Source organism: Cavia porcellus, unplaced genomic scaffold (genome assembly GCF_034190915.1).
Source record: "Cavia porcellus strain 051 isolate PalLab524CR breed Dunkin Hartley unplaced genomic scaffold, mCavPor4.1 scaffold_28, whole genome shotgun sequence".
NCBI lineage: Eukaryota > Metazoa > Chordata > Mammalia > Rodentia > Caviidae > Cavia > Cavia porcellus.
Genome location: NW_026947511.1, coordinates 42,759,101 through 42,786,896, shown reverse-complemented (window position 1 = coordinate 42,786,896; position 27,796 = coordinate 42,759,101). Strand labels below are relative to the sequence as shown.

Here is a 27,796-nt window from a genome sequence, read left to right as displayed (position 1 = left end):
GTGCACCGGCTGGAGGGCAGCCCTCCCACCCCGACACCTTGTCATACACAACTGGCCAGTGCTTATCCTGCATGATTGACTTTGCAAGTCCAAAGCTGGTAGTCTGAGCATCCATCTGGAGGATGACAATACGTATTATAGCAACTGTGGGGGATTTCTTTCTGTACTGGTTTTGAAGTCCAATGTTTGTTTCATTTCACTGTTTAGTTTTATTCCTGGATCTGATAACTTGAGTGACTATTTTGAAGATAACAATATGCAGCATAACACCCCTTATTAAACTTCTACCATCTTAGTTTTGAAAACCTACAGAGCTATGGCTTTTTGTAGTTGTTGACTTTGTTTTATTGCTTCTGTTGTTGTTTTGATTTGTTTGCTCCTTGATTTTTTCATTTTTTCTTTTTTCTCTTTAAAATAAAAAAAAATCTTCAGTCCTACCAAAAATAAGTAAACCAGCAGGGATTCCTATGCCTACCTTTTGAGTACATGTTTTAAATCCACAATGTATTTTACATGATTGGTATCTGTAGATAGCCCATACGGGACAGTTCTTAGTGAACACGAAAGTACCAGTCTTGGGCAGAGTCTTTAGGACACTTGTTCTTTACAATCCCTTTGGAGATTAGCTTTAGCTGTACAGAGGCTGGGGCCATTTCTTCAGGAGAGGACCCTGAACAGCCATCTCAGCTCTCCCGGTGCTTTACAGGCATCTCAGTGAGCTAGGGCTGCAGGGCCAGGTGTGGACCTGCAGTGACCCAGAAGCTGCAGGTGTGGGCTCTGCCACCTGGGCAGAACTCAGTGACCTTTTGAGAAGCACAGGGCTGGGGCATTCTCCCACAACCAGGCCATGTACGTGCACGTGTGCGTGTGTGTGTGCACGTGTGTGATTATCTGCTTCCATTTTGGATAAAATGACAGATGCACCTTCAGGCATTGTTTAAGTGACAGAGTGGAGCCTCACATTATGCTTGTCTGTGAGGACCTAGCTGCTGTGATTGGCATCAATAATTCGGCTTGTTATTCAGTGAAATAAAAAGATTTTTCATCTAAAGAGCTCAGAAAGACATGAAAAATTATCCTCAGAAACCGACACCTACTTGGAGCACAGCGCTGGGCCCATGAATTTTTTTTCTCAACCCAACACATTCAGCGGGAGCCAAATGGAAACCGAACCTCTGCAAGAGCTGCACTGCCGAAGGGGCTGAGGCTGATTTCTGATGGGGCGGAGAGCGGCCACTCTCGGTTCCCAGCTGCTGTTCCCTTGGTGTCTGGGCTGACAGTCACTTCAGGTCACGCCAGAGCCGCCTGGAGCACAAGTGTGCCCAGCTCCCCGCCTTCGCCTCGCATGAACTCCATTTCTAGGGCCAGAGTGGACCCTGTTATTGTGGCTGAAAATGTTTTCAGAGGAAACTTTTTGGAAAAAATACTGCAGACACAGAGAGGGCTCCAAAACCAATGCTACTCTGGCAAACGCGAAGTCACTCGCTTACAAGCATAACAAGGTACGTTCAGCCAGACGGGCTGCGGCCTCCGAGCAGGTGCGAGGGCTCCCGGGTATGGCCAAGGGGCCATCAGAATTCTGCATGGCTGCCTAAGCCAGCGCAGCCTGAGGACAGCAGGCAGGTGAACGGCGGCTTCCTGTCTGGGCCCCTGTCTCCTGCACTGGAGCTGAGAAGAGGCCGCGATCAATCCAGGCTCCTGCGGATTTCTGCTCCAGCGCTCGCTTCCTGTGCCGCAGATGGTTGTGTGCTCTGCTGCTAGCAAGACGGCACGGCCTTCTTGCAGTCATGTTCGGTGCTTGGCCTGCTGTAATTGAGTTCATGGCACCCAGCAGACGCTCAACACAGTGTACCAAGGAGGGCCAGATAAACCCTGTTACACTAAATTGCACACAGATCCAGGCCCCTTAGCCATGTAAGAAAGGCTACAGAAAGAGAGTTGGATTATAAACGTCCTCGGATCGTGCTGTTTCATTAAGCGTCTCCCTGCTCTTTTCTGTACTCCTACCAGCACGGCCTCCTTGGGTCTCCCCCACTGTCTTTTCTGAGTGTGATTCCAAAACTCCTCTTTCTGCCTCCGCTCGCTCCAGCAGCTCCCCCCAGGCTGCATCCACAGCACACGGTTTCCCCACATTATGCTCTGCTTTGTCCTCGGGGTCATCTCTTCTCTGGTCCTGACCTTGTGCTAAGTCTCTCCTTGCCCAGAAAGATACTGGATAACATGGTAAATAGTTAAAGGGGTAGAAAATAAGACAGATAAGTTAAGCACGGAGGGCGGAGGCCCACGGCATGTGAACGATGCCAGGACTTCCAGTGAACTGTCCTCTCGGGTGGGAGCAAGCCGCCCCCGCGGCCTGGCTCCTTCCTGCTCATTCTTCAAGGCTCTGCTTGGTGTCAGACCCTGATAGCCGTCATCAGCTCGCACCTCCTCAGTCTAAGTCACCGCCCCCATTACGTGCTCCTTGCAACCATCCCTAGAGGACAGCCACGCATTTCATCACGACTTACTTAATACGCAGCTCCCTGCACTGAACTGGGACTTTCTTTTTTTAAATACTAGGTGAGGACTAAACTTTAGTGGCCTTTGCATTAAGCTACATTCCCAGCCCTTTTTGTTTTTATTTTGAGGCAGGGTCTCTCTATGTTGTTCAGACTGGGGTCAAACTTGTAACGCTCCTGTCTCAGTCTCCCCGAGTGGTGGGATCACATCCATGCACCTCCACATCTGGCTGGACCACGAGATCTTTGAAACAAGGACTATTTCTATTTTGTTCTAGAACTTACATCTGCATAAAAACTTAGTAAGTTCTTATAAGGAAGGTCAAATACTATATAGCACCAAGACTACTCACACGATGCTGATGTGCCCGAAGGATTTTGAAGAGAAGAAATGTGAAGAGAGGAGTAGTCTAGTGATAAGCAGCAGCTCACAAAGGTTGTGTAGAATTTGGGAAGAAAAAAGGGCTTAGGGGCAAAACATTTGAGTGATTACAATTCATGCAAAGTTGGTTTCCAGTGATGCATGCAATTCTGTACAAACAGATGGACATAATGGGAATTAACACAGAGCTGCTATCAGAAAGAAGAGGACACATTTCTTTGAAATAAGGCGCTCTGAATATAGTTCATTATGTTTTCATATCATCATCCTGTAGTGTGCTGTTAAGTGACAAGCCCCGTTAAGGATGAGCAGTGTGGAATGATTGAACGGGAAAGCGCTCAGGACTGCTGACTCTTGTCAAAAGCACGGAAATGATCGAATGCCACTGGGGCCTGGTCTCTGGATCAGAACCTGACAGACTCCCGCTGGTTGCTCTCAATCTGCCGTCCCAGCCCATGTGCCCATTAGAAAGCGCTCAGCATCGCACACGTCCATCTCCAAAGGGTTCATTACCCAGCTTAAAAAGTTTTTTTAGCTCAAATCTTCCAGCCTCAGTGCTCATTAACAAGTCCTTCTGTCTCATCGATAGACTGTGCTCACCACCTTAGTTTTTATCAAATTTCTTTCTCTTTAAATAAGAGTTTAGAAATCATTGCGGTCTTTAACATGCAACTCACAGCCTTTCTCCTCCTCGCAGCACCGAAAGGAACCTGAGAAATCTCATTCAATTCCCTCATTTGAGAGGGAGGAGATTTATTTAGCCAAACTCAGACACCTTTCTCTGTCCTCAGAGTCAAATTCAAAATTTAGAAACAGAGCGTGTGGGGGGACAGGCTGGCGTCTGCACGGAGCGGAGGAAGGGAGCGGAAGGGGAGGCTCAGAGACACCAAGGTCAACAGTTTCAATTTGGATGTTGCTAGGAGCTGGAAAAACACGGGTCACCTCTGAAGTCTGATCCCATGCCTACTCTCCTATGGTAGCTGGACAACCAGGCAGCAGGGCCCATTTCCAGTGTTCTTAACATCATCGGACTGCTTACTTAAAATGATTAAGATTATTAAGTTTTATGTTGTGTGTATTTTAAGAAGCAAAATGAAACCAAAATGTGAGGCTGCTGCAAAGTCCGCAGGACAGAAGTGGTGTGGCAGGGCCCACCCTGTCCAGTTACCTGTTCTAAGTAATGCAGCGACAGGTTGATGTACTTGGCCTCGGTGAGAAGCTGGCCCCCCACTCCGGTCTTGGCCACTCGCTCGGAGCCAGCCAGGTCAACCAGGTGGAGCTTGGCGTGCCGGACGGTGGCCGATCCGGGCTCCTTGCTGGATAAATGAACAGTGAAGATGCAGTGGGAACGGGTTGAAGCTTGGTTCATAGGCGTCTATAAAAGAGAAGTGACAACGCAAAGTCACTGGAGAAGCGAGAACTTTTGAAGAGCAACAGAAGATTTAAATTTATATTCCTAACGGGAAGGCATTTCCCATGAGATCGATACCATCAACTGGTGCAAAAATGCTGTGGTTGAGACTTTTAAAGTGAGTTCTTCAAAATAGCTGCCCATAACTTCAGACATAGTAAAAATCAAACAAAACATAAGAGAACTAATAAAAACACAACAATGAACACAATAAAAGACTTCAAATGAAGACAAGAGGCATATGGGAACCACTAATGATTTCCTATAATCTTGCTTTGAAGTCCTGTGTCACTTATGCTGTTTTGTTTTGATTGGCTTTATTTTTGTTTTATTTTGCTTGGATTTATTTTCTTTAAAATAAAAAGTATAAAAAAAGGAACAAAAAAAACGAGCTCTTTCCCATGTGTTCCCTGTTGGATGACTGACAGCAAAGTGGACGGGGTGACTCAGAAAGTGATGAAAGAGCCCCACTGGAGTAAAGATTGGGGCCCCGTAGAAGGAGAGCATCCTATTCTGCGCTCCTGCTGCAATCCACACCTTCACCCACAAGGGCTCATGGGAAGGCAGGGAGGACCCATTAACACCGCCGCGAGCAAAGCTTGCAGAGGAGGATGGGCCGTCTCTGCTGCTACTGCTCAGCCCCGAGTCAGAGGAACAGAAAACCAAGGAAAAGATTTAGAAAGCATAGTGATAAGGAGACAGTAAAATGTCATTGTGTACAGCAAATACAGCGTTCTGTCGTGAAAATGCAAGAGCTTCTGTAAAACGAAGGGATAAAAGCCAAAAAATTGATCAGGGTCACTGGATGTGAGATCATTATGTGAAATGGATTAAATTCTAACAAGAACAATAATTAATCAGAAAACATAACATTATTTGAAATGGCAACAAAGGAATGAGCTAATGGGGGTTACAAATTTGAAAGACTTGTTCTTCCATTCATTAAGTTACACTATAAAGATGTGATTATTGAAACAGTGTGGCTGTGGTGCAGGGGAAGAGAGCCAGGTTGGTGAGACACGCTGTGTTCACTGAGGAAGTCCCTACAGGACAGCAAGGGTGTTATACTGTAGTGGAGAAGGCACAGACTGATTAACGAAGGGTGCTGGGACAACTAGCTCCCTCTTTTGAAAAAAAAAAAAGTTAGGCTGGCTTCACACTGTACACATAAATAAATTCACAAATGAATTAAAAATACACATGACAAGTAACAAAACTTTAACACTAGTACAAGAAAATATGGAAGCATATTAATCAGCAAATTAATATGCTTGGACAAAATTGGACAAAAATATCCACTAAACATAACACACATAACACACAAAACAGAAAAGTGAATCAACTGAAATATTTGACCAGATGACCCAAATATCAAGGCTTGCACAAGAAAAGTCATGCCATAAAGTTAAAGAACTGAGAGGAGGTATTTGCAATACACGGAACTGACAAAACTAATGAATGTTTGTAATAAAGAATGCATACAAATCAGTAAGATAAAAACAACTCAGAAAAAACAGGCAAAGAATAAGATAGGGAGCCCAGGAAGAAGAAACTTGGAAACAGTTAATCAATAAGAAAAATGCTCACAATTATAAATAACAACTGTACAACTTAGAACTATAAGGATAAACTATTTCACACCCATTGGATAGCAAGCATTAACCAAATTAAAGCCTAAATAAGGAGATGGGATTTGCAGATACTGCTAATGAGAATATAAATAAAGAACTTTTTTTTTTTTTTTTTTTAGAGCAACTGTGTTTTCCTGAAAATAAGACCTCGCTGAAAACAATCAGCCCTGAAAACTGGAGATAAAAACTGGCAGCCCCATCAGCCTGCTCTTGTCTCACCTCCCTGACTGTTAGACAAGAGCACAGAGACGACAGGTGAAGGGAGGGTAGGCCGCCGGGGCTGGCACTCCTGAGCTTCAGTTTTCAAGGCTGTTTTCCAGCTCGGTTGTATTTTGGGGAGAAAAAGAGAATTTGGCGATATTGGGAATGCTGCAACTGCCTGCAATCCACGATTCAGTAACACACAATTGGGGATGTTTCCTAGAAAGAAATTTTGGAGAAGTTTACCAGGAAACACACGCATGAGGTCATCCACTGCAATGTTACTTAGGGTAGCAAAGATTTGGCATGGGGCATACAGTGCAAATGGTCGTCTGTGGTAAAGGGTTAGCAAACCGGGGGATTCAAACCACAGCGACTTTGAAGATAACAATATGCAATTAATTAGTTATAGATTAATAGGTTAATCTATTATTTTGTTTTAAAATTCTGTTTTTGTTTGTTTTAAAATTAAACAAATGAAAAAATTTTGGGAAAATGAACATAGATTTTTAGAATAGAATGCTGAAGGAAAAACAGGTAAAGAATGACATGAACCCCACGAGAGAGTTTCTGTAATTACACAAGCGATACTATCTATTTACTGTTCATGGAGCTATAATGGAAACCCATTAAACTATGGAAAAGCAGAATACAGTAATTCATGGTGGTGCATGTCTTCTTATGAGTGGAGTGAAAGATTAACAAAGGGACTCCAACTTTACCTGCAATTTATTTTGCTTAAAAATGTACTAGCAGGAAATTCCGGGTTGTAAAAGATCACATGCTGGGCGCACATTATTCTGTGCATTTTAGAGTTTTCTATTTTCCACAAGGAAGAGCTTAGTCTGACTCAGTACACGTGTGATGAATTAGCAGGGTCACCCTCTCCGACAATAAAAATCAGAGGAATATTCCAAGTGAATGTTTGTGTGAGAATGTTCAGACATCCATCTTTGCAAAATGGGATTTAACCAAAGCAATTTTGGTATAGCCGTGCAGGTATCACAGGGGTCTCATTACGTGGATGCTATTTCAACCAGAAATCCTTCGTGTAAATATACACTTCTGATACTCACAATGGTTGACTTATACCAGCTAGCAACATACACAGAGGCCAACGTGCCGGCAGACTTTTGGTGATGACAAGGTGGCCAGCAAGATAAGTATGCTGCCCATGTGACCCATTATTTGTTGCCACAATAAGCTTGCCCGAATCTAGCCAGTGTGTGATTTTGCATGCTAAAGTGGATCAGCAAATAACTGTGCGTGTAAAACCGCAAACTCAAATTTAGAATCTAAGCTGAGGTGTTTTGGAAGTAAGTGTAAGTTATTTGTAGAACTTAAATATGGGTTTCATTTCACTGTTGCATTCACATAGCAATAAATCCTACAGTACTGTAAGGAAAGGCAAATTAACAATCGATACACACAAATAACACAGAGGCGATTCTCAGCAGCTGCCTTCGGCTTTGAAATCGATGTGCTGAAACCACAATCAACTGTGGACCATTAACAAATATTGGAAGCGCATACCCATTTCGGAGGACTATGAGATTACAAAAAATTAAATTGCATTTCTGGAGTCTGTAATTAAAGCACAGTAATATGGGAGTCGGTGCCTACAGTCCGGCAATGTCTCATAAATATTTTCGGCATGAAGTAGTGGTTGGTGTCCTTGTAGATAAAAATTTCACAGACCTCAGCAGAGATTTTTTATGCAGCGCTGTTTCACTGCAATGCGATGTGTCGGTGCCTCTCTGGGTTTAGTTATGGATGTCTGCAGGTCTCAGGGCCCGGCCCCACAGTGTGTCCTCTTTAAAGGTAAAATCATGTTAAAACGTTTCTGAAACTGCCTGAGAACAGATGGCACCAGTTAGGCAGATTCATTCAAATCGAAGCACATGTTTGAAACAAATGTGTTCCTGGCACGGGATGCTGCCTTTGGAAAAACTCTAGGGATGATTCATCAGCACTCAGACAGCTTTTACACTATGGTCCATGGAGGTGGCTGTGCTGGGAAGTGTGGAGACAAGGAGGGGAATGAGACGTGGACCTCACCCTCAAGGAGCCGTAATCTAAGCAATCTAATCGGGAACAGGAGTCAGAGTGAAGGTGCAAAGGGAAAGAAGCAAGATGCTCAGGAAGGCGATCTCAGCGCGGACCCTCCTGACCCTCCAGGCCAGGCCAGGCGCCCTCTTTCTCTTTAAAAATTATAATAAAAATGTTTCCAAACGCAAGGTCCAGGGCATACCTGGGAACGCAGCCATTCCCTCTTCTGGAAGCTCCTGGTCCTTGCTCACTCCTTGGTGTTTGGGGTCAAACGCTCTCTGGCTGCTTCTCAATCCATAACCGTTCAGTCTCTTTTTCTTAAGAGCACCCGCTTTGGCCCCTAAAAACAGGTGCGCACTGGGCTCTGGCCATCATAATTTGCTCCCCGTTTTTTGCATGGCTTCAATCCTCACTGGATAGGCTTGGTGGTGGTGTGAAAATCACACACTCAAAAATTTAAGAATTTGGAATGGGTGGCGTGGTGTGAGTCCTGGTTCTGACACCTGCTCAGGTCGAAAGCTTAACACATTCGCACGTGACAGGATTTTCATGTCTGAAATGCTGCACTTTGCTGCAGGGTTGTAGTAAATACTAAATGAATTTCTGGGTGTTGGGGGGCTCCGTGAATTGAAAATGATTATATTAATTAATGTCCCGCATTGTCCATAGTTACTCCATTCCATCGCCTTCTGTTTCCGAAATTCCTGACCTGCACACCAGGTTAGAATGCTCAACAGCATAATGAAATGATTTTCAGCACAATCCCTGTCACCACCTTGACTTTCCCCAAAGGGACTATGCTGCCTTCTCTCTGCATCCGGGAGGGATGCTGAGGAGGAGCCCTGGTGGCCTTGATGTCTCTGTGAGGCCTGTCCGAGCTCATGGGTTATTTAGCCCTGGATTCTGTATGGTGACCCTGATGGGTTCTGGCGTTGTCTGAGAACACGCTGACTACAATCTTCCCAACTAGACACCCTTTTACTGGAATTAATAATCCTGAACTCTCGTCTTCCTTTCTGACTTCTTTATAAAATACCTGATTTAAAAAAAAAAAAGCAATCAAAATTACTCCCTCTAGTTTCAGGATCATAGGTCTTTTTCTTATCTAGCATACTGTCAAAGTACAGTGGCTTTGAAAAAAAGAAAAATAGACTAGGCACATCAATTTTATTTAAAAGTAAAAAAAAATCTTTAGAGCAGTCTGGAACATATGAGAATGTTTTGCAATTATGATTCACCCTTATGATAAGAACGGCGTAGTACATTTACCTTACATCCCTTCTAACATGTCCAGAATCATTAGATTTTCCCCCCCTCCACATCCTCAAAGATCTATTAGCTGCTTTAATAACTTTAGGAAAACTGAATGTCAGAGTTGGCGATGGGGCCGCTGAAGCCTCCTCTTGTGCCAGGATTTAGAAGATTGTTTCCTTGTGGCTCATTTTCCCAAGAGTTGGTAAATCAGGTCAAGGGGATTTACACCAAAATCTAGATGTGCTAAATGGAAGTACCTCTTGGAAAAACGAGCAGGCATTTTACCTATAGAGAGTATCTTCACCGAGAACCAAATTCAGCTGTCCTCCCCGTGTGCCATCCTGAGAGATCATCGCAGCATCTATTAGGATGAAGTTCCAGGTAATAAAAATAGTACATCCTAGACTCCCCACCTCCAAGGACCATAGTGTAAAAGCTGTCTGAGTGCTGAGTGTGGACATCAGTTTTACATACAGACATAAGTCAGGACAGCGTCCCTCACAGATGAGACGACCAGGAGCCCAGATGTCCAGTGTGAGGAGTATTCCTTCCCTCCATCTCACTAGCCAGTAGCATTCTCTCCCACTGGGAAAATTACACAGTTCTCTCTGACCACGATGATCTCTTGCTATGTAGAACTCGTAAAACTCTAAATGGCATCCCCAAACACAAAATAGAGTGCATCACTGAAGATTTTTGGGGGCTTGTAAGACCCGTGTCTCCTGCCTTCTAGCTGGGAACCAGCATGAGGAATAGATACAAGTCAGGCCAGTAAGAATTAAAAATATCTATCGGGCTTCTTACTAGAGAGCACCTATGCAGGAAAAGACAGACCAAATCGACCTCTTGTAAGATAAGCCACAAGCAATGTGTTGGGATTAGTGTCTCCGTTGCTTGCAGAAATTGCTTGAGAGAGGCTAATGATGGGCCCTTTTGTCCTTGGGTCCACTTCCTTGGTCCCCTGCTTTGCTAGAATTTGCAGAGATACGGCGCTCCCAAGGCAGCGTCCCCCAAGACCTGAGGCATGGCGCCCCATTATGAAGACAGGGAGGAGAGGAGGGCAACCCTGGCTTGTCTCTTGCACACGGCCTCTCATCTCCCACCAGTGCCCCACAGGGTCCTGCCCCCCAGCTTGTCGTGACTCCCCATTGTTGACCAATGGGGTTGCGCCCCATTCCTGCTTGGCTCCTCAGATTCTGCTAAGCAACAACACTACTTGCACTGAATTTCCCATTTTGAAAATGTGTTCCTGGATGGACCCTAACCGATACACTCAGCTACAATCCGTTCTCTGATATGTGGGGCTGTTAGAGAGGAAAAGGTTTTGTTGTTTTTCAAGGTTATGGGCAAGATGCCACCCATCCTGTCACAGGAGTATGCATACATAGCTGCCTGCTGCTCACTGGCTGGAAGCTTGCTCTTGAAACTAAGAAATACAACACTCGAAATGCTGAAACGTGTTCCTCGTCTTCTTCTCTTGTCTGATTGGAGGATCAAAGCTACATTTTGTCTTCTACGGCCATAACTGCCTCATTCTAATTCCTATTCATATCACCTTTGCCTTTTAAATTGCGTCTTCTCTTGAACAATTTTTTCTTTTCTATTTTGGTCCAGATGTATATGAGTTTAATACTGTAAACTGCTTTAAATCCTCTTGGAAAAGAAATGATATTTACACACCAATATAAACATGGTTTTTTTTTGCTTAAGAAAGCCACGTAACATTTGAATTTATAATGAGATAAGGAGTCATGATCTCATGAAATGGATATAGACTCAGTATATTCACAAAAATAGGTCGAGTTAGGTTGTAGTAGCAAATTAACAAATAGCATCATAATCTCAGGTTTGTCCAATACGGCTTCATGATGGCTGTGACCATGTACTGGACAGTCAGCTACCAGGCTGGTGGGGGCACAGATGTCCTGTGAGGCCACCGTCCCACCGAGCTTCATGGGGTGCAGTGCTTGGGAAGCGAGGCAGAGGAACCGCACTTGTGCTCAAGGCTGTCTGGAAGGGACACCGCACCTTCTCTCACATGCCATTGGCTAGGATGGCCCTGGGAGTGCTCTCCACTTCAAGGAGTGTGTGCCAGAGACATACTGGGAGTTCTGGGAGCCCTGGTACCCTCTGGGTCCCCATCCACCCAACAGAAAGAAGGGCAAAGATGAATCAGAGACTCTTCTGATCGAAAAATAGCACCACTGACGTTTGACAAATAGTGTTCAGATGCTGCTTTATAGAAAGAGAGATAGGAGGATAGATAGTATTATACATCAAAACAAAGGATCCATATCATTGTTAATTGAAAATTGTATTTTATTTGAATTTAATAGAAAAAAGAAATGACACCAAAGGAACTTATGAGCTTCAGATATTTATCTATCATCATTGCAAGAGATGTGTATCTTTTCTTCTAAATGATCTCTTGACAGGTAAGAAAGAACAATATACTACAGGACCTGGGTAATTATGTTTTGTCTTTTGACCATATAGTTTACATTATCCATAGTATATAGTATATATATATACATGTATATTTATGTATACTTATATATGTATATATATGAGTATACATATATACAAGTATATATAAGTATACATATACATTTATGTGTATATATATATATACTTATATGTATATATAAGTAAGTATATAAGTATATATACATATATGTGTGTATATATATACTTATACTGTATTCATTTCTGGCTATTAAATATAAGAAAATTAGCTCAGTTATAATACTTCTTCCACCTCTTTTAATTCCACATTTTTGTTAATTTCGTTTTCATTTATAGACTTATATTACGTACACAATTGTTGAGTTTTATGTCTACATTTAAATAAATTCAATGTCATAGTAGCCAAAATATCTTACTCTGGGCTAGGTGCCATCAACAATGAGTGCATAGAGCCAACAATGGTGTATTATTCAGTCCTGAAGAAGGGTGAATCATGTTAGGAGAGCCAAGCAGACCCAGAAAGAGTCTTAGATCCCTAAGGTGTGGGATCTGAAACAAAAGACGAAGAAAATATGAAAGGAGAAGGTAGACTATGATTATCAGGGAAGAGGAAAGGAATTAAGGTGGAATGGGGTTTAAGAGTTAACAGAGAGGATGGCTCTAAATATGTTATACACATGTATGAAAATGCAACAGTGAACCTCAGCATTCTGTAAAATTAACATGCAGTAATAAAATCTGCAAAAATAAAATTTAATAAATTATAATATATATATTATTTTTAAGTGTATATTGGGATACTGGGAGAGGTAGAGGGTACCAAACTACCATGGAGTACAGTATCCCTCCTTTTGAGAGGTGTACACACAGAAAATTTATGTGTACAAAGTATTTTTTAACTTCTTTTTCCTAAGTTTCCAACTTATTTTCCTTGTGTCTCAAGCATCTTCTAAAATGTCATTAAATTTCATTAAACAAATATATTATTAATTAATCGATATTGGTATTGCATACATTTCCATTGTTTCTATTACTATATGTACTACTTTGAATGAATTGAACTAATCTTAACACTCTTACACATCCTTTTATAAGTATCTCAATATTTTGATGTATAAATTCTACAGGGTTCCTTCCCTAAAGTGTAAACTTATTTGTAATATTAGGTTCATATGAGAGTACATATTTTTTTTTTGTCTTTTTGAGACAGGGTCCTGCTATGCAGTTCAGACTGCCTTGAGCTCACTTTGTAGCCCAAGCTGGTCTCAAACTCACAATGATCCTCCTGCCTCAGCCTCCCGAGTGCTGGGATTACAGGCATGAGCCACCACTCCTGGTTGAGAGTACATATTTTCTGTCTCCTATTCTAACACTAAATAATTTTTAACATTGGTATTATCCTCTTTAATACACTTAAATTAAGGATTGCAATTTTTTGAACTGTTGCACGCAATTTGTATGTTACCTAGAAAAACTCAAGGGACAAGAATTTGAAGAGACACTCCCATGAGCCAACAGTAGTTGTGGGCTGGGGGAGAACCAAGAAGCTGACCCAGGCCCTCTTTTGAGCCAGTGGCAACTATGTGGGCTGGGAAGAGAATGAAGAAGTCAACCTGCACCTTCCTGTGAGCCAGAGACAGTTGTGGGCTAGGAGACGAGAAGGGTGCCTCATCCCTCAAACAACTGGCTGATTCAGAGGTACACAGGCTGAAATAATAGCAACTGAAGTAAAAAATGAACTTAATGCTTGCATTGTTTGATTGACTTTGTAGGCCTAAAGCTGGTACTCTGAGCATCTATTTAGAGGATAACAATATGCAATATAGCAACTATGGGGGATTTCCCTCTGTCTTGTTTTTGAATCCAATATTGTTCTGTTTTGTTCCATTTTATTGTTCTGTTTTATTTCCTTTAAAATAATAATTAAAAAATAATTTGAAGAGAAAAAAGGTTATTATGTTCTGTTGTTGTAAGTGTTCCAAAAGTGGAATGCTAGGCATTGAAAGGTTAATTTGTGTATTGTTGAATTTAGTGAATCTGAATATTTTGGCAATTTAAAAAATCCTTTAGGAATTATGCCTTTCCTATTTTCTATTAGGAACTTTTCTTAAGGATTTACAAAAATGTTATGCGTTAAAGTTACTAGCTACTTGTCTACTAAACAATAAATAAGTTCAGTGCATCCCACATCCTTTTGTAATGCTCCTCAGTTCCTGAGTTCTTTATCTCAATTTAACTGTTAGTTGGTTAGACTTCACTGGCAAGGAGTTTTAAAGAGGAGACTTTTTTTTTTGGCTGCTTTTTCTTCCTGAACTCACATATGCTTAAAAATCTTCGCCTGCTGCTTTTGTTCTCCAGGGGGACTGTCCAACGCAGGGGTATGAACTGTCCAGGCATGACAATCTGTGCTTCAGGGCTTGGTCCGGGCCTGGTGGCACTGCACGTCCCTGCGAGCCTGTCTGAAGCAGTCGGGTCTCTCCTCACTCACAGTTGATCTGTGTTTTCTGACAGACGTCTGTGCGCTCTTTCTCTAGCTGTGGAATGGAGTCACATCGATAGAGGATGCCGTGGAGCTGAGCCTTTCCCATGTTCCCTCTGACACAGCGTGTCCTTTTCATCTTCGGATTCAAGTAACTACAGACTCAGGAAACCTGCCTCTCTCTCTCTCCGTCTCCCTGCTTTCTCAGCTGCCTTTGTTCTTTGCATGCATACTTGGATTCTCCTTTGTCTAATTGTCACCTCTGCTCATCACTTTCACATCTCTGGTTATTTTCCAACTCCACTTCTTCTTCCTCTTCCTCTTTGCATTTTTCTCTCCTCCCTCCTCCTCCTCCTCTTCCACTTCTAATGGCACTTTTCTCTCTTTTTCTCTTTTGTTCTTTCCTAAACTCCTCAAGTTTGCTTTTCTTTATCTTGCCTTGCAATGATTTGCTTTCAACTCTTCTAGCATTTTGAGGTAGTTTTGAAACAAAGATTGTGGTATTTAGGAGACATATTTAAGTATGAAGGACGGGCCCTCGGATCCCGTTGTAATCAGCCTAAGCGTCACTGTCTACAGGGATAGGCCTTGGGCTCTTTTCTTTCTTATAATTTTATCTTTGAACAAGATCATTTCTTTTCGAAAGGACAGAATTAGGTTGAGATGGTTGAGGAATATTCGTAGTGGTTTGTGTCCTAAATGCTTTTACACTGTATCTGTTACATCCTTAGCCTTAGGAGCATAAACTTCCCTCAATAGTTTGCAGTAATGTGTCTGTTGGAATGGCTCACAGTGAAGCCCCTTGACTCACAAACTCCTTGAACCCCACCCATCAAAATTCGTCTTTTTTGGCGTGGGCCTAGACCACCGGCCACAAAAATGGCCGCCTTCTATAATGGAGAGTGAGGATCTGTATTTCATTCCCAGACTCTCCTCCATACACGCCTCTGCTCTAGATCTCATCACTCTCACCAAAAGATCACTAGATTTGTGTTGGAGAACTGTGACCCTTTCTTTAGGGGAAACCCTACCCCGTCTGAGGTTGCAGGACTCATGTGTTGGCTCTCAGCACGGTCTCTCACCATAATTCAAATTTCAGAGCGTTTGGCAGCTTTTCCCATTCTTTGAGGTTATGACTGTTTCCTCGGTTCACTGAAGGCAGCCTTTCCCTCCTCTATTTTTCATTTTTTGGTTACTGTCTTTGGGGAATTCTGATAACAGGGAAATGACTTTTTTCTGCTATGTTTAATTATAGATAAGAACTTTAAAGATCAGAAGAAACTTCCAGAATAAATTTTTATAGCTGAAAGACTGTGTTCCTCTACCAGTGTGTTTGAAGCGTGTCCATGTTAGCATTCTAACAATGCCTGTTACCATGTCACTGCTATTGTTTTAATTAGTGTTTTATTTTTAGGGGGGCAGGCCAGGAATAGAACTCAGGACCTCGCGCTTGCCAGACAGGCGCTGTGCTGCTGAGCTATATCCCCGGACTCCTAATCAGGGTCTTAAATCTTAAAAACTTATGGTCCATGTAATAACACTAAGTCAGGTTATATGGGAGCAGGACACAAAGGAGATTAAAACACAGAAGCATTATTTAAATAACATTGCATATTTCTCATATATAAAATAGAGACAAATGTTTGGCAAAGAGTAAATACTCCAAGCGTCCTTCCTTCTCAGTCTAGTAGTTATATGCAACCAATTAGAAAAGATGATCAGATTGGCAGCATATCCTATAATAAGACTTCTAGCTGCCTCTTAGGACCTAATAATAAGAGAACGTTTTTCTGATTTATACTAAGATCGGGGCCAACATGAATTTTTCCTGCTGTGAATTTTGCTCACACAACATATAATAAGCCTCCTGATTATGTACAACAAATATATCTTTCAAATAAAATACAGCGATGAGGTGTTAGCATTCCTTGAATGGCATGGTAGAATATAATTTTAAACACTCACTGCAACCAAATCCCTCCTGCTTCCCACACACACCACACGAGGAGAGGGGGCTTTACTGCGGTGTGAATGAAGACCACCACTCAGTGAAGCTGTCCCTTCCTTCTTGCACCCTTGTATTATTAGACAATCAGTCCTGAAAGTCTGGCATGAACCGCCAAGCTCAGCATAAGCCCTCTCCCAACAGTCTGCATCTCTGCGAGGTCACACAGCTCAGTCCAAACGTCTGACAATATGCAAAGCTGAGAGCTTCCAAAACTCAATGCACTACTCTGATATGTGTGCTTGCAAGCAAAAGACTAGGCACAAAGACCTCTGATAGCTCTTGGGAAATCATTTAGAAATCCCATCAACTTGATTGAGAGGCTAATGATGGGAAGGGTTACTTGTTCCAGAAAGTTTGGAGCTCACAAATTTAAAAAGAAAAGTATGTAAGTGATCTGTGCTATTCTCTGTACTCACCAACAGGCACGGGTGTCAGCAAGCCTGGCTCACTTTGCCCATGGCTGTGCAGTGTGCCAGTTACAGATGTCATGAGCTTTGCAGAAGAGAAAGAGTTCAGTCATGGGGAGGCGGGTCTCAAAGCCACCTCTCGGGGCACGGGGTTTTGGGATACTCACTTGTGTCAGCTGTACAAGAAGCGGGGTGATGGGGCGAAAGGAAAGCTAACTGGAGGGGAAGAACTCAGTGGTCCGTGTGCACCATCTATCCCGGCAGAGCTCCACAGGACATGTGACCTGAGGACGGCATTTTCCATCCCCTGATGTCAAAGAAGCCACCTGGCTGTGCAGGCCCAAGTGAAGGACAGGTGGTTTCAACCAAAACAGCCTTCAAGTCCCTGAAAAGCAACCTAGGTAACCATTCTCATCATGTCAGAGGGGTTATCTATGACAAAACTCGTGGCGGACTAACAATACAGGGCCTGCCACAGCGCCTCTACAGAGGATGATTTTTAAAGTCACCTCAATGCAAGTGTGGCATGATAAATCCGACGGGTTTGCTCAGATTTTCCCTGGGTCCCACAGTGTTCTGTGAAATCACTCCCAGTTTTGAACCTGAGTCTACAGGTTTTACTGGCATAACTCAGCAGGCCTTTCTTCCCCCTTGACTCAACAATTAGTGTGCAATGGATCACTTCTGAGTTGCCAGGTGCCGAGACAGTGGAGACGAACAAAAGTTCTGTCTTTAAACAGCTGCCAGCTGAGAATTTCAGGGTCTTCCCTGAGTGCCGGTCAGTTGAATTCTTACTCTGGCCCTACAAGGTGGGCACTACTGTTCTGATTTTACTGGCTACCAACTGTGGTTTGCAGCAGTCACAGGACTTGTCTGAGGCTGTAGGCTTGGCAGGATGGAACCAGGAGTACAGCAGGGCTGCAAAGCCCACTCCCTGGCAGGGCTGGGTGCAGTGTGGTGAAGAAATCACAGAGTGGGCACCAACACTGAGGGAAGGGCCTCCCTTAATGGCCACTGGGGAAGGATGATACGGAAGAAAGGAAGCCACCTACCAAAGTGACCATGGGCTCCCAGTGCGGGCTCAGAGCTCACCACAGTTCCCTTTGGGAAGTTTCCTGCAAATGTTCTAGGGAGGATACAGCGTATTTGCACTCCCAAATGCACCACAGTCAAAAGCTACTCCAGTACCAACTGAATAAGAAATTACGCATGGCCCATTTAGGCCTCCCTTTGTTTGCAATGAAGGCCGAAACAATCCCTCGGAAGGTGGCGCCCACAGCAGATCTCACTGTGCTGACATTTGGAAGTCTGAAAGAAAAGGGTTGGTTCCACCTGAGGGCGGTGAGAGAGGATCTGCTCCAAGTCTCCCTCTTGGGCTTGCAGGCCACTACCTTCAGGTCCACACAGCACCCACCCAGTATGCATCTGGTTCCACAGTCGTGCTGTCTTTTGGGTCTACCCTAATGCCCTCGCTCTAACTCGGACACCTCCGTAAAGACTGTGCCCCAAGGAGGTCGATATTTGAAGTTCTTGGAGTTAAGACTCTAACATATGGATTTGCTACAGGTTGGCCCAATTCAGCCGTAAGAGACACTATGGTAAAGGCTGGGTGGAAGAGACCCTAGGTCCCACTCTCTTTTCCAAAGTGCCTCTCAAAAGAGTCTCATGCCAGTCTCATGATTCACTCAGAGCAGAATTATGATTCCTTAATATAAGTACTCAAATGGAATTTTTAAAATCAGTGGCGGCTCTTTCTACAGGGAGAATTCAGTGGGAACCCTGATTATGTTAATCTAGCATGGCTTTCTCTCAAATATCATGTAAAATCCCTATGCGCCCAAAACCTCTGAGATCTGCTCCTTACTACAAAACAAAGTTTAGAATCTGAGATGCTAGATATGTTAATTAGCTTAATCATCCTCACTGTATTTGACTCATCACATTATTCTCCATAAATACATATAGTTATAATGTTAATTTATAATAAATATAATAAATAACAACATGAAAGCGCTCTTCCAACATGATCATGATTAGCTTTTTTTTTTTTGTACAGGAGATTGAACTTGCAAGCTCATCTTTGCCAGGCAGGTACTTATTCCACTGAGCTAAATCCCTAGCCCGATGATCAGCTTTTTCTACGTCCCAGGTCTAAAAGGGAACTGTTATGGTTTGTGTCTGGATATCCCTCCAAAGCCTCAAGTGGTCATGGGGGGCGGGCCTTTTGAAGGTGGCTGACTCTAGTGTTTGTGATTGGTTCATTGCCTAGTGCTGGATTGGCAGCGTGAGGGCTGCATCCACCCTGGGGTGACAGCCTGCACAGAATATAAGGGAAACAGGCTCGCTCCTCCCTTTGCCCTTTTGCTCTCAGGTTGCTTTTATATCTGCAGCAGCTGCCATGAATGGCTGCCCCTCAGCCACGCCACCCTGCCTTGGAGCCAGCTGAGTAGGACTGAAACCTCCACAAACTGTGAGCTAAATAAACCTTTCCTTGCTTCATTTTGGGCATCAGGTATTTGGTCTGAGCAACAAGAGAAAAGTTACCGAGACAGAATTAATGGGGCAGATGGCCAGGCATTAAATTTCAACACAAAACAACAACATACTTTTCCAACAGTTAGAATTATTCATTGACTTGACTTTCTAAGCCTGACATCAAAAACAGAAAACAAAATAAAAAGATCGATTGGGCTTTTTTTTTTAATAAAAGAAAATCTATAAAATGAGAAACTAAGTGCTAAATATATGACAAGAAGTTGTCTTTGTTGCTGATTCGTTCAATAATTATTTATAGAAGAATGGATCCAGCTCTGTTTCTAGATGTGCATGTGCGGTGTACAAGACAAAGCTGTAGCCCTCGAAGAGTCTGCGAATCTATCAAAACTACCCCAGCACCGCAAGAGAGAAACAGAACAACTGACAAAAACAGACATGCAGATGGCCAATACAGATAATCAAGAATTTGGTAATCAAAAATGCAAAATCACATAGAATTGTCTTTCTTTTTTTCCCTTTTAAATTTTGCATTATTGACAAGAGTGTGGAATATGGACCTGCTCACATAGTTCTCTGGGAGTAGATTTCATTTAGCTTTCTCAATGGCAAAGCCCAATCTGCTGCTGTGAATTTTAGTGCACATTTCTAGGCTTCACTGCAGGTTGTGAATCCAGCCACCAGAAATGGGATCCAAGAAGCTGCATCTTTTAGCTGCCACAGGGTATTTTAATGCAGGTTATTCTGGGACTGTACTTGGGCAGAAAGCTGTATGTCCTGGAAAGGGCTGAGCCTTCAAGGTAGGGACAAATGCAAACAGTCTTAGCTCAGGAGCTGCCAACCATATGCAGAATATCACATGTCTAATCTAGCACTCTGGGAGGCTGAGGCAGGAGGATCATAAAGTAGAGCCCAGCTTGGTTGATTTAACAACTTAGTGAGACCCTGTTTCAAACCTGGATGAAACACTCAGAGGACTAAGGAGATAACTCAGTGTGAAGTCCCTGGCTTCAGTCCTCAGCACTACAAGACCAAACACAGCAAAACACCAGAATGTCTTCAATTAGATTTGATTAATTGGTATAAATATTTCAACTATAAGATACAAGAATATCAAGTCATGCTGGCTACTGATGGGCTGTGAGGCAGGGTCATGCACAGTCAGCTTTTATAATATTTATTCTCCTTGGCCTGGCAATTCTACTTAAAAAAGTACCCTAAGGACATAGTCAGGTTTTATTCAAAACATCGGTAAAACTGCAGAAATTATTCAAGAGTTCTGAATAAATAAGAAGAGGATGAGGATACTCTTAATAACTTTTCCGTAAAATCCTGGCTGGGAGTAAAGAGCAAGAAAGGAAAGGCCCTCCACTTTGTGTCCCACAGATCTAGACTTTGTTTTGTAAATGTTTTCTGGTTACCATGGAAACCACTGGGTTTCTCTGTGTAAATGGGAAATTGGGACCTAGTTTTTTCCTCAAAAAAATGATTAGAGTGTTCTTTTTATCCTGGTAAGCTCGTTCCGTGCTGACAAATTGCATTCTGACAGCTAGGCTGTAATCCAAAACATGGGTTTTTTTTTAAGAGGCCGTGAATGATAAAGAATTTCCAGGGGTCGATGGTTACCCTCCATTTGTATTTTCAGTGTGCATGCATTTTCTTTCATTGGATTCAAGAGATAAATGCAAGTGCTAAATACTTGGTACATACTTTAAATAATTCAGAGATACAGCCTCATTAGAAATATGTGACCTATCTCAATTGGATTCCAGTGCTCAGAATAAGGAGCGAACATAAACTTCTCCCTCAGTTGGGCGTGGCACTGAGCCCTGACCATGCTGCCGCCTAGCTGAGTGAGCATGGGGAAGGAGTCTAACCCAGCCTCAGTTTCCACCTGCAAAGTAACAATCAGGAGAAAAACCCATGCAAAGCCGGGGCAGCAGTGGGTTCTCTGCATACAGTGGCAGCTCTTACTGCCAAAGAAAAAATATCAGCTGGAGAAGGAGCACAACAGGGTTTCAAAAGATCAGGCTCCACCCAGGAAAAACGAGTAGATCAGGGAAAAATTAATGCGCAGCCAGCATGCTTAGAGTGGGACTTCCTCAGATTTTCGTTTTTTAACAATATTATTATTAGACACATTTGTCAGTAAGTAAGAGGAAAAGGCTTGGGAGTTTGGAAGGCGGGAAATATGACAGGTGACTTTCACAGAAGAAGTTCCTCAGTTCACGAAACAGCCTGGAAATACCCTGCATGCGGCCAGCTAGATGTGATGCCTAACTGGGATGCTGAACGCCGCTGGAGGTCCCGGTGCAACGGGTCAGGGTCCTGCCACGGTGAGCAAGGGCCAGTGGCTGCTTCCACAGGAATGGGTCACCCGCAGGGGCAGGCAACGAGCAGAGACGGGTGCTTCTGGGTGACTCTCAGCAGCATTTACCCCGTCTCTCCTTTTCACATGCACCTACACTCTGCATCTCTTCATTTGCCATTTATCAAGCTGTGTATCGAGAAAGAGGTGCTGGGGGGGGTACGCTAAGTCTGTCATCATGGTATGTCCTCATTCTTGGTCTGCTTCTTTCTTTAATCTTCTATGATTTTAACAAATAAGAGCATCACAGGTGATCACATGGGCAAACCCTGGGCACTGAGCAGCAACACAAAATATTACAGGATAAAACAAACCATCTGAAGTTAAAGCTATGCAAACTTTCTTCCAGAGCAAGGGCTGTAGAGACACAATGAAACACAGAATGGCCACACTCTGATCCCGCCCTCTGGATCTGGCTTCCAAGTATCTTTCTGCATCTAAGGCATTCCAGAGGGCAGAAGGGAGCAAAGATGGTCACTTGGTGGCTGGAGGCCAGGCATGGGCTGCCCATCCTCTCTTATCCTCCACGACCTTCATGTCTACTTGGCGCTGGAGAAGAGGTATGACATGGGACTTGGGGGCACAGTCTAAAAAGAGAGGTTCAGCAAGAACAGCAGGCTGTTTACTGGGGAGCTGTTCCCCCCACTACCCCTCTCCTCCTCCTCTCCCCGTCACCTCAGCGTCGCTGGGCAAAGCCCCCAGACCCTCTGATTGGTGACTGGTTGGGCTGCTGACCTTGATGGGTAATCCCAGCTCCTTCCTGATAAATAAATGAACTCAGCAAATGGAATGTCAGACAAGCAGTGAATGCTTTTTGAAATAAATGTGTCCCAAATACTGCATGGAGACAAACTTTTGCTACACACCATGGTGGTATTCCCAGATGTGGCAGTCACAGCTGCCAGCCGTAGACTACTTCCTGGGTTTTATGTGTTGTTTTGAAATGCTTTGTTGAATATTCATTCGGTACCTACATGAAACTGTATGGATAATGACGAGGCTGGGAAGAATAAACTATATGTTTATTATGTTTATGCATTTCACAAAATATACAAAGTGTGCTATAATTAAGATGTTCTAGGTGGTCACTGACTAACTGCAAACTAATTCGCAAAAAAATTTTTAAAAACATAAAAGGAAAAGGAAAAGGCATTCAACAGAGCGAAGTACAGAAGGCAGAGCCGAGAGCCGGATATTCAGATTGCAGCGCCCGCTCACGAACTAACCAGGGACCCTCAGGAGAGCCGCCTTGCTTCTCTGGATTGCGTCTTCCTTACCTGCAACTTGAGACCCAGGTGAGATCATTTTTAAGGCCTTTGTTGCCCCTACCGTTCTATCTTAATATATCAGAAAGGTCGTGTGCAGAGAGTTTTATCACCTCTGCGATCATTCTGTTGGTGTCTCCTAAGAAAAGCAAATTCAGAGCTTCCTCTTCTGTCGTTGCCGAATGAAGAGACAGGTTCTTCAGGTGAATGTTCTGATCGGGGTCCTCCAAAATTGTCACTTTCCTAGGGAAACGGGAAGCAAGAAAACAAGGTCCTGTTGAGAAGCAAAAGAATTTGCAATCTACCCTACAGGCTTATTTTTAAAAACTGGACAGTAGGATGCCTTGGACTTACAACACTGAATAACACATAAGATACCAGACAGCCCTGGATTAGCATCAAACACGGACCTCCCCTTGGTGGTGCATCAAATAGCTTTGGGGCTAAAAAACGTATTACAAGCTTCTGATTTAAAGCCTCCAGTCACTGTAATCAGGTCACTCAGTCATCTTCAGATGCATATTGTTACTGAGTTAAAAATGCAAATACATAACTTTCTTCCTAGGGGTCAGGAAGCCAGGCCACCTCTTTTTGGGGAGGTCGTAATTCAGTTTGTTCCATAGGTAACACACTAATCTCTTGGTTTAATTTCTTATCCCTTTCAATTTACATGACACTTCAAACTGGTTAGCTCATCAATGCAAACATGGAAAATCAAGGGGTCTATCATTCTCTAGGAGTTATTCTCGTCTGCAGTTTTCCCATCAAGGTGAATAAAATATTCTCAAGAAGTCTCACAGTAAAGAGGTAGCTTGTCCTGACTTTTAGGTCTGTCAAATCTGTTGCTTCCCCTTTTTTTCTTTATAACATTTTATTTCCTTCTAGCACATCCTTACAGTTGCAGCCTGGGATGTGGGTTTGCATTTGTCTGCTACCCAGACCTTGACGGGCATCCCGACGCCAAGCCCATCTCCTCCCAGGTGAACCTAACTTCATGTCCCGAGCAGGTGCATGAATATTCTCCTTACAGGACTTTAACGACTTTCTGCCACTGAACAAAAGTTTAGCCAACACCTGCGAACTGCCTCAAAGGCCTCCAGATTCGGGCCCCGAAGCTTTTCAGTGGCTTCCTTCTGCCTCTGGGATGTTGCTTTCTTGATTTTCTTAACAGTTATTATGCACAGGTATTGCCAAAGAGTATTTGCACGTATTTTCACTTGCTTAAAACATTTGGAACTGAAAGGCGTGCTGGCGTCCTCTAGGGAGCACTACTTAGCAAAGAGAACAGCAAGGGACAGGGGTCACTTTGGCCCCTACTTATAAAAGCTTACTTAGAAACCTTCAAAATAAAGTTTTTTCCTCCTTCTGTTTTGTAAGGAAGTTATCTGGCCTTTCATAGGTAATTTGTGGGCACTTAAAATACTAATTGGAGGACAAAAATGTAGCTCTACCAGCACATCTGCGACCAATATGTCACTAATAACGTGCTCCTTGCTGAATTTTGGACTCCTTTTTGTCTCCTTCGACAATATCCGCAGAAATGGAAAAAGATCCCTTCCCTTAATGAAAACAAGTATAATTTATTTATTTTTTAATAAGACTCAGAAGTGAGCTGATTTAAAATGCTTAGGAGTTTGAAAATGCTTGGAAAATCTGAGGGCCTTTCTAATTGAAACGGATGAGTTGTATTCTATTTTTAGGAAGCTCCTCTAGTTCTTAAACTTTATTTCCACCCTGATCTTTCTGAAGTGCTAAAAAAAAAAAAAGAAAAAAAAAAAAAGAGAGAGCTTGGTTAAATTAAGCCCGTAGGGACAGAGGAGTCTGAATTCTTTTTAAGTCCAGTGATTCTGGGGATCCGAATCCTCCACCTGTACAGGTGAACAGCGTTAAGTAACACTGGAAAAACGAGAGAGAAATGAGCGAGAAGAGAGAGCTGTCTTTTTCAGCATTATGTCAATGAATTCATTAACCCTAAGGCACAGCTGCTGTGTGATGCATGTTGAAGACTGAGAGAGGTACATACCAGGAAGTGTGTGTACATACCAGGAAGTGTGTGTATACACCAGGAAGTGTGTATACACAACAGGAAGCATGGTGTGTGCACACACCAGGAAGGGCCTCAGAGGGGAGGAGAGGGGCAGCAGGAAGCAATTCAAAGAGGACAATACACTCATTACGCACCAAATGTATGCCAGGCGCTTGCACTGTCTCATTTTATTCAATTCTCAAAAAGAACTACTTGCAGTTTTAGAAGGCACACATGTACACACACATACTGCTGGTGTTGCTGGTGTCAGGTTCACCCTGAGAATGCCACACTTAAGGCTCTGTATGAGTATCAGAATGCAGAAATCTCCAGAAGACTCTTATGTGTGGCCACGGTTGATAACCAGTGACCTCGTCTTTAATAAGGCGGACACCTGAGGAGGAGGTGTCTGGTCTACTCGTGTTTATTTCCCACCACGTTCCATCTCCTACCCGAAGGGGAAAGCTGTGCGTCTCATCGGCTGTAGCTGAAGACCGATGTAGACCAACGGGCAAGGGGACTGAGCTGGATTGAGAGCTCCACTCAGCAGGTTGCGTCTACCTCCCTGACCTTGCAACTTGTGAGTAAACCAAGTCACCCACGAGTAACCGTAGCAGCTGCCATTCAGCCGGGCAAGGTGGATCTAACATAACCAAAGGTCCATGGGGTCACTATCATTGCTAACTCAAAAGATGTCCTTCTGGGCATGCTCATTTACTAGATAACCCCGTGCGTGGTTGATTTAGGATTATAGGGATGTGGAATAATTATATTCATAGGTAGTTGCTAACCATCATCAGTGGCTTTGGCCAAGCTGCAGTCTTTCTCTAAGACATTTGGAGCCTCTGATCTCCACCGTGGCTACTTCTGAACTACTGCACTTCTGTTTACTCCCGGGTTCTTGTCCAGTGTTGTCACTTCGACTACAATGCAACTGGCCCGCGGCCCTGGCTTTTCTGCACAGGGCTTTCGGCTGTCTTTTGTACTGAACTGCGTGCATTTCCCTGAATTTTATCTCATATCGTGTTTCCCTCATGACATTCTGATTTCTTGTCTATGGGGGCTTTGAGGAGTAAATACAGGGGCCGGTGGATGTCCTGACTGGTTTGGCTCCTTTCATGGCTCTCCCTGCTGCGTGCTCATTTCTGTGTAGCCCATAAAAGGCTCCTCCTCTGGCATTTTTCTGAGACACAACTGTCTCTTGCCAGTTCTTCACAGATTCTTTCCTGTTTTCTGCCCAGTCCCCTGGGCACTAGGCTCTGCACTTTCCCATACTGTTCTGCCGGCCCTAGATGAAAATGTCTCTTGCACTAAATCCTCTGCCCATGAGTCAGCCCCACCTATTCGCCATGCCCTGGCTCCTACCTCTTGCTTGGAGGAGCAGACTGTGTAGTGAGTAAAAATGTTTTAAATTCCACAACCAGTGTAATTGTTTTTTGAAGCTGGAGGAAATAAGAATCATTAGTAAAAGTTTCTCATCAAGTTGCTTCCTTCACTGGCTCTCTCTCTCTGTGTCTCCCTTTCTCTCTCTCTCTCTGTCTCTCACATCAATAACTATTTCCTGAGTCTTTGGTCCACCACTTGGTTCTGACTATAACTTTTATGGGTTTGAAAGAGGGCTTTATTAGAGTTTCTTAAATAAACATTCTACTTCCAAGATGGAAACTCACCAAACTATTTGATTCTCTTTGAATGAGTCTGTGAATAGTTTGCCCTACAAAACGTTTCTAAAATGTTTAGATTGAAGCAAAAAGTCACCGAAAATCTTAACTTGGATGCCAAAGTGGAAAACTTCTGCTAAGCATACCCCGCTTGTTTAATGATGGGGAAGAAACACGCCTTGTGTTTTCTCTGTAAACAGAGAATCTTTTCCATTTGGCTGTGTAGTAGTAGTGGGGGTCTTTGGAACAGACTGGGAGGCATAGGAAGGAACAATAGCTGAGCTCCTCCTCTCAGTGGAAGCCACCAAGGAGGGGACCTCCCCACCCGGCACTGGATCTCCACAGCCTCCCACCCACCAACGTGCGGGACAGAAACTGCCCAGGAGTTACTGCGGTGGAGTTGATTTCTCACTTTCACGTTGCAGACAAGTGTTACTGTGGCGATTTCTAGGTTTCACTGTTTGCAAATGTCCTATGTGACTACGTGGTGCACAGTGGCACCGGGCTCAAGGAGGTGCCTCTTACACAAGGCTTTATGTATTTATGGTGGCAGGTGACTGTCTGGAGCGCAGTGTCTTCTAACAGAACCAGACTATTGCAACCATCTTCCCACTGAGAGGGCAGGGGAGCCTTGAGGTGACTTGCACAAAGATGCCAAGTGGACCAGTGCTCTTCCCATTTAGCTCCCTTGACCTCGTGCTGAATCAGGAGCAGGCCAAGCTCATGAGGACTGGAGGGCAGCCCGGGCTCTTCTGACCAGCTGGATGTGCTTCTCGGAAGACACTGTTCCCTAGCTCAGCAGTTCTCAGCCCCCTTTTTATGCCCAGCCCAACATACATTTTCTCAAAAGCTCTCAACACGTGGATGTCCCCCAAATTTAATTTATCTAACCGTGGCTTATTATCCATTTGCCTACTGCCGATGGGATGTCACCATTTGCATGATTTCCCCAAAGTGAGAATTTTAGGTATTAGACATTATGCTTGCTTCCTTCCCTCTTACTGTTTGCTAATTTCTAATAATATTCAGCCATATTGTGTTCCTTCAGACAAGCCAGGCCCACAGATAACCCACCACTGATGAAATGCCTTGTGTGGCTGAAGTCCATGCAGCACTTACAAGGCCGTACTCCAGGGCCGGGGGCTCAGCTCAGCGCACACACTGCCTGCCAAGCCTGAGTTTGATCCCTGGTACCAA

General features: G+C 43.6%; 1 protein-coding gene across 4 annotated transcripts in view; it reads right to left on the bottom strand.

Moving 5' to 3' along the window:
* Kif6 (kinesin family member 6) overlaps positions 1-27,796 on the bottom strand; it is a 301,789-nt gene that overhangs the window by 184,668 nt on the left and 89,325 nt on the right. For all 4 annotated transcript variants that reach the window (XM_063238936.1, XM_003473663.5, XM_013156868.3 and 1 more), the window contains 2 exons: positions 23,026-23,155; positions 4,049-4,255 (listed from right to left, as the gene is read on the bottom strand). In XM_063238936.1, the coding sequence (XP_063095006.1) occupies positions 4,049-4,255; positions 23,026-23,155 (337 nt within the window). The remainder of the gene's footprint in view (positions 1-4,048; positions 4,256-23,025; positions 23,156-27,796) is intronic.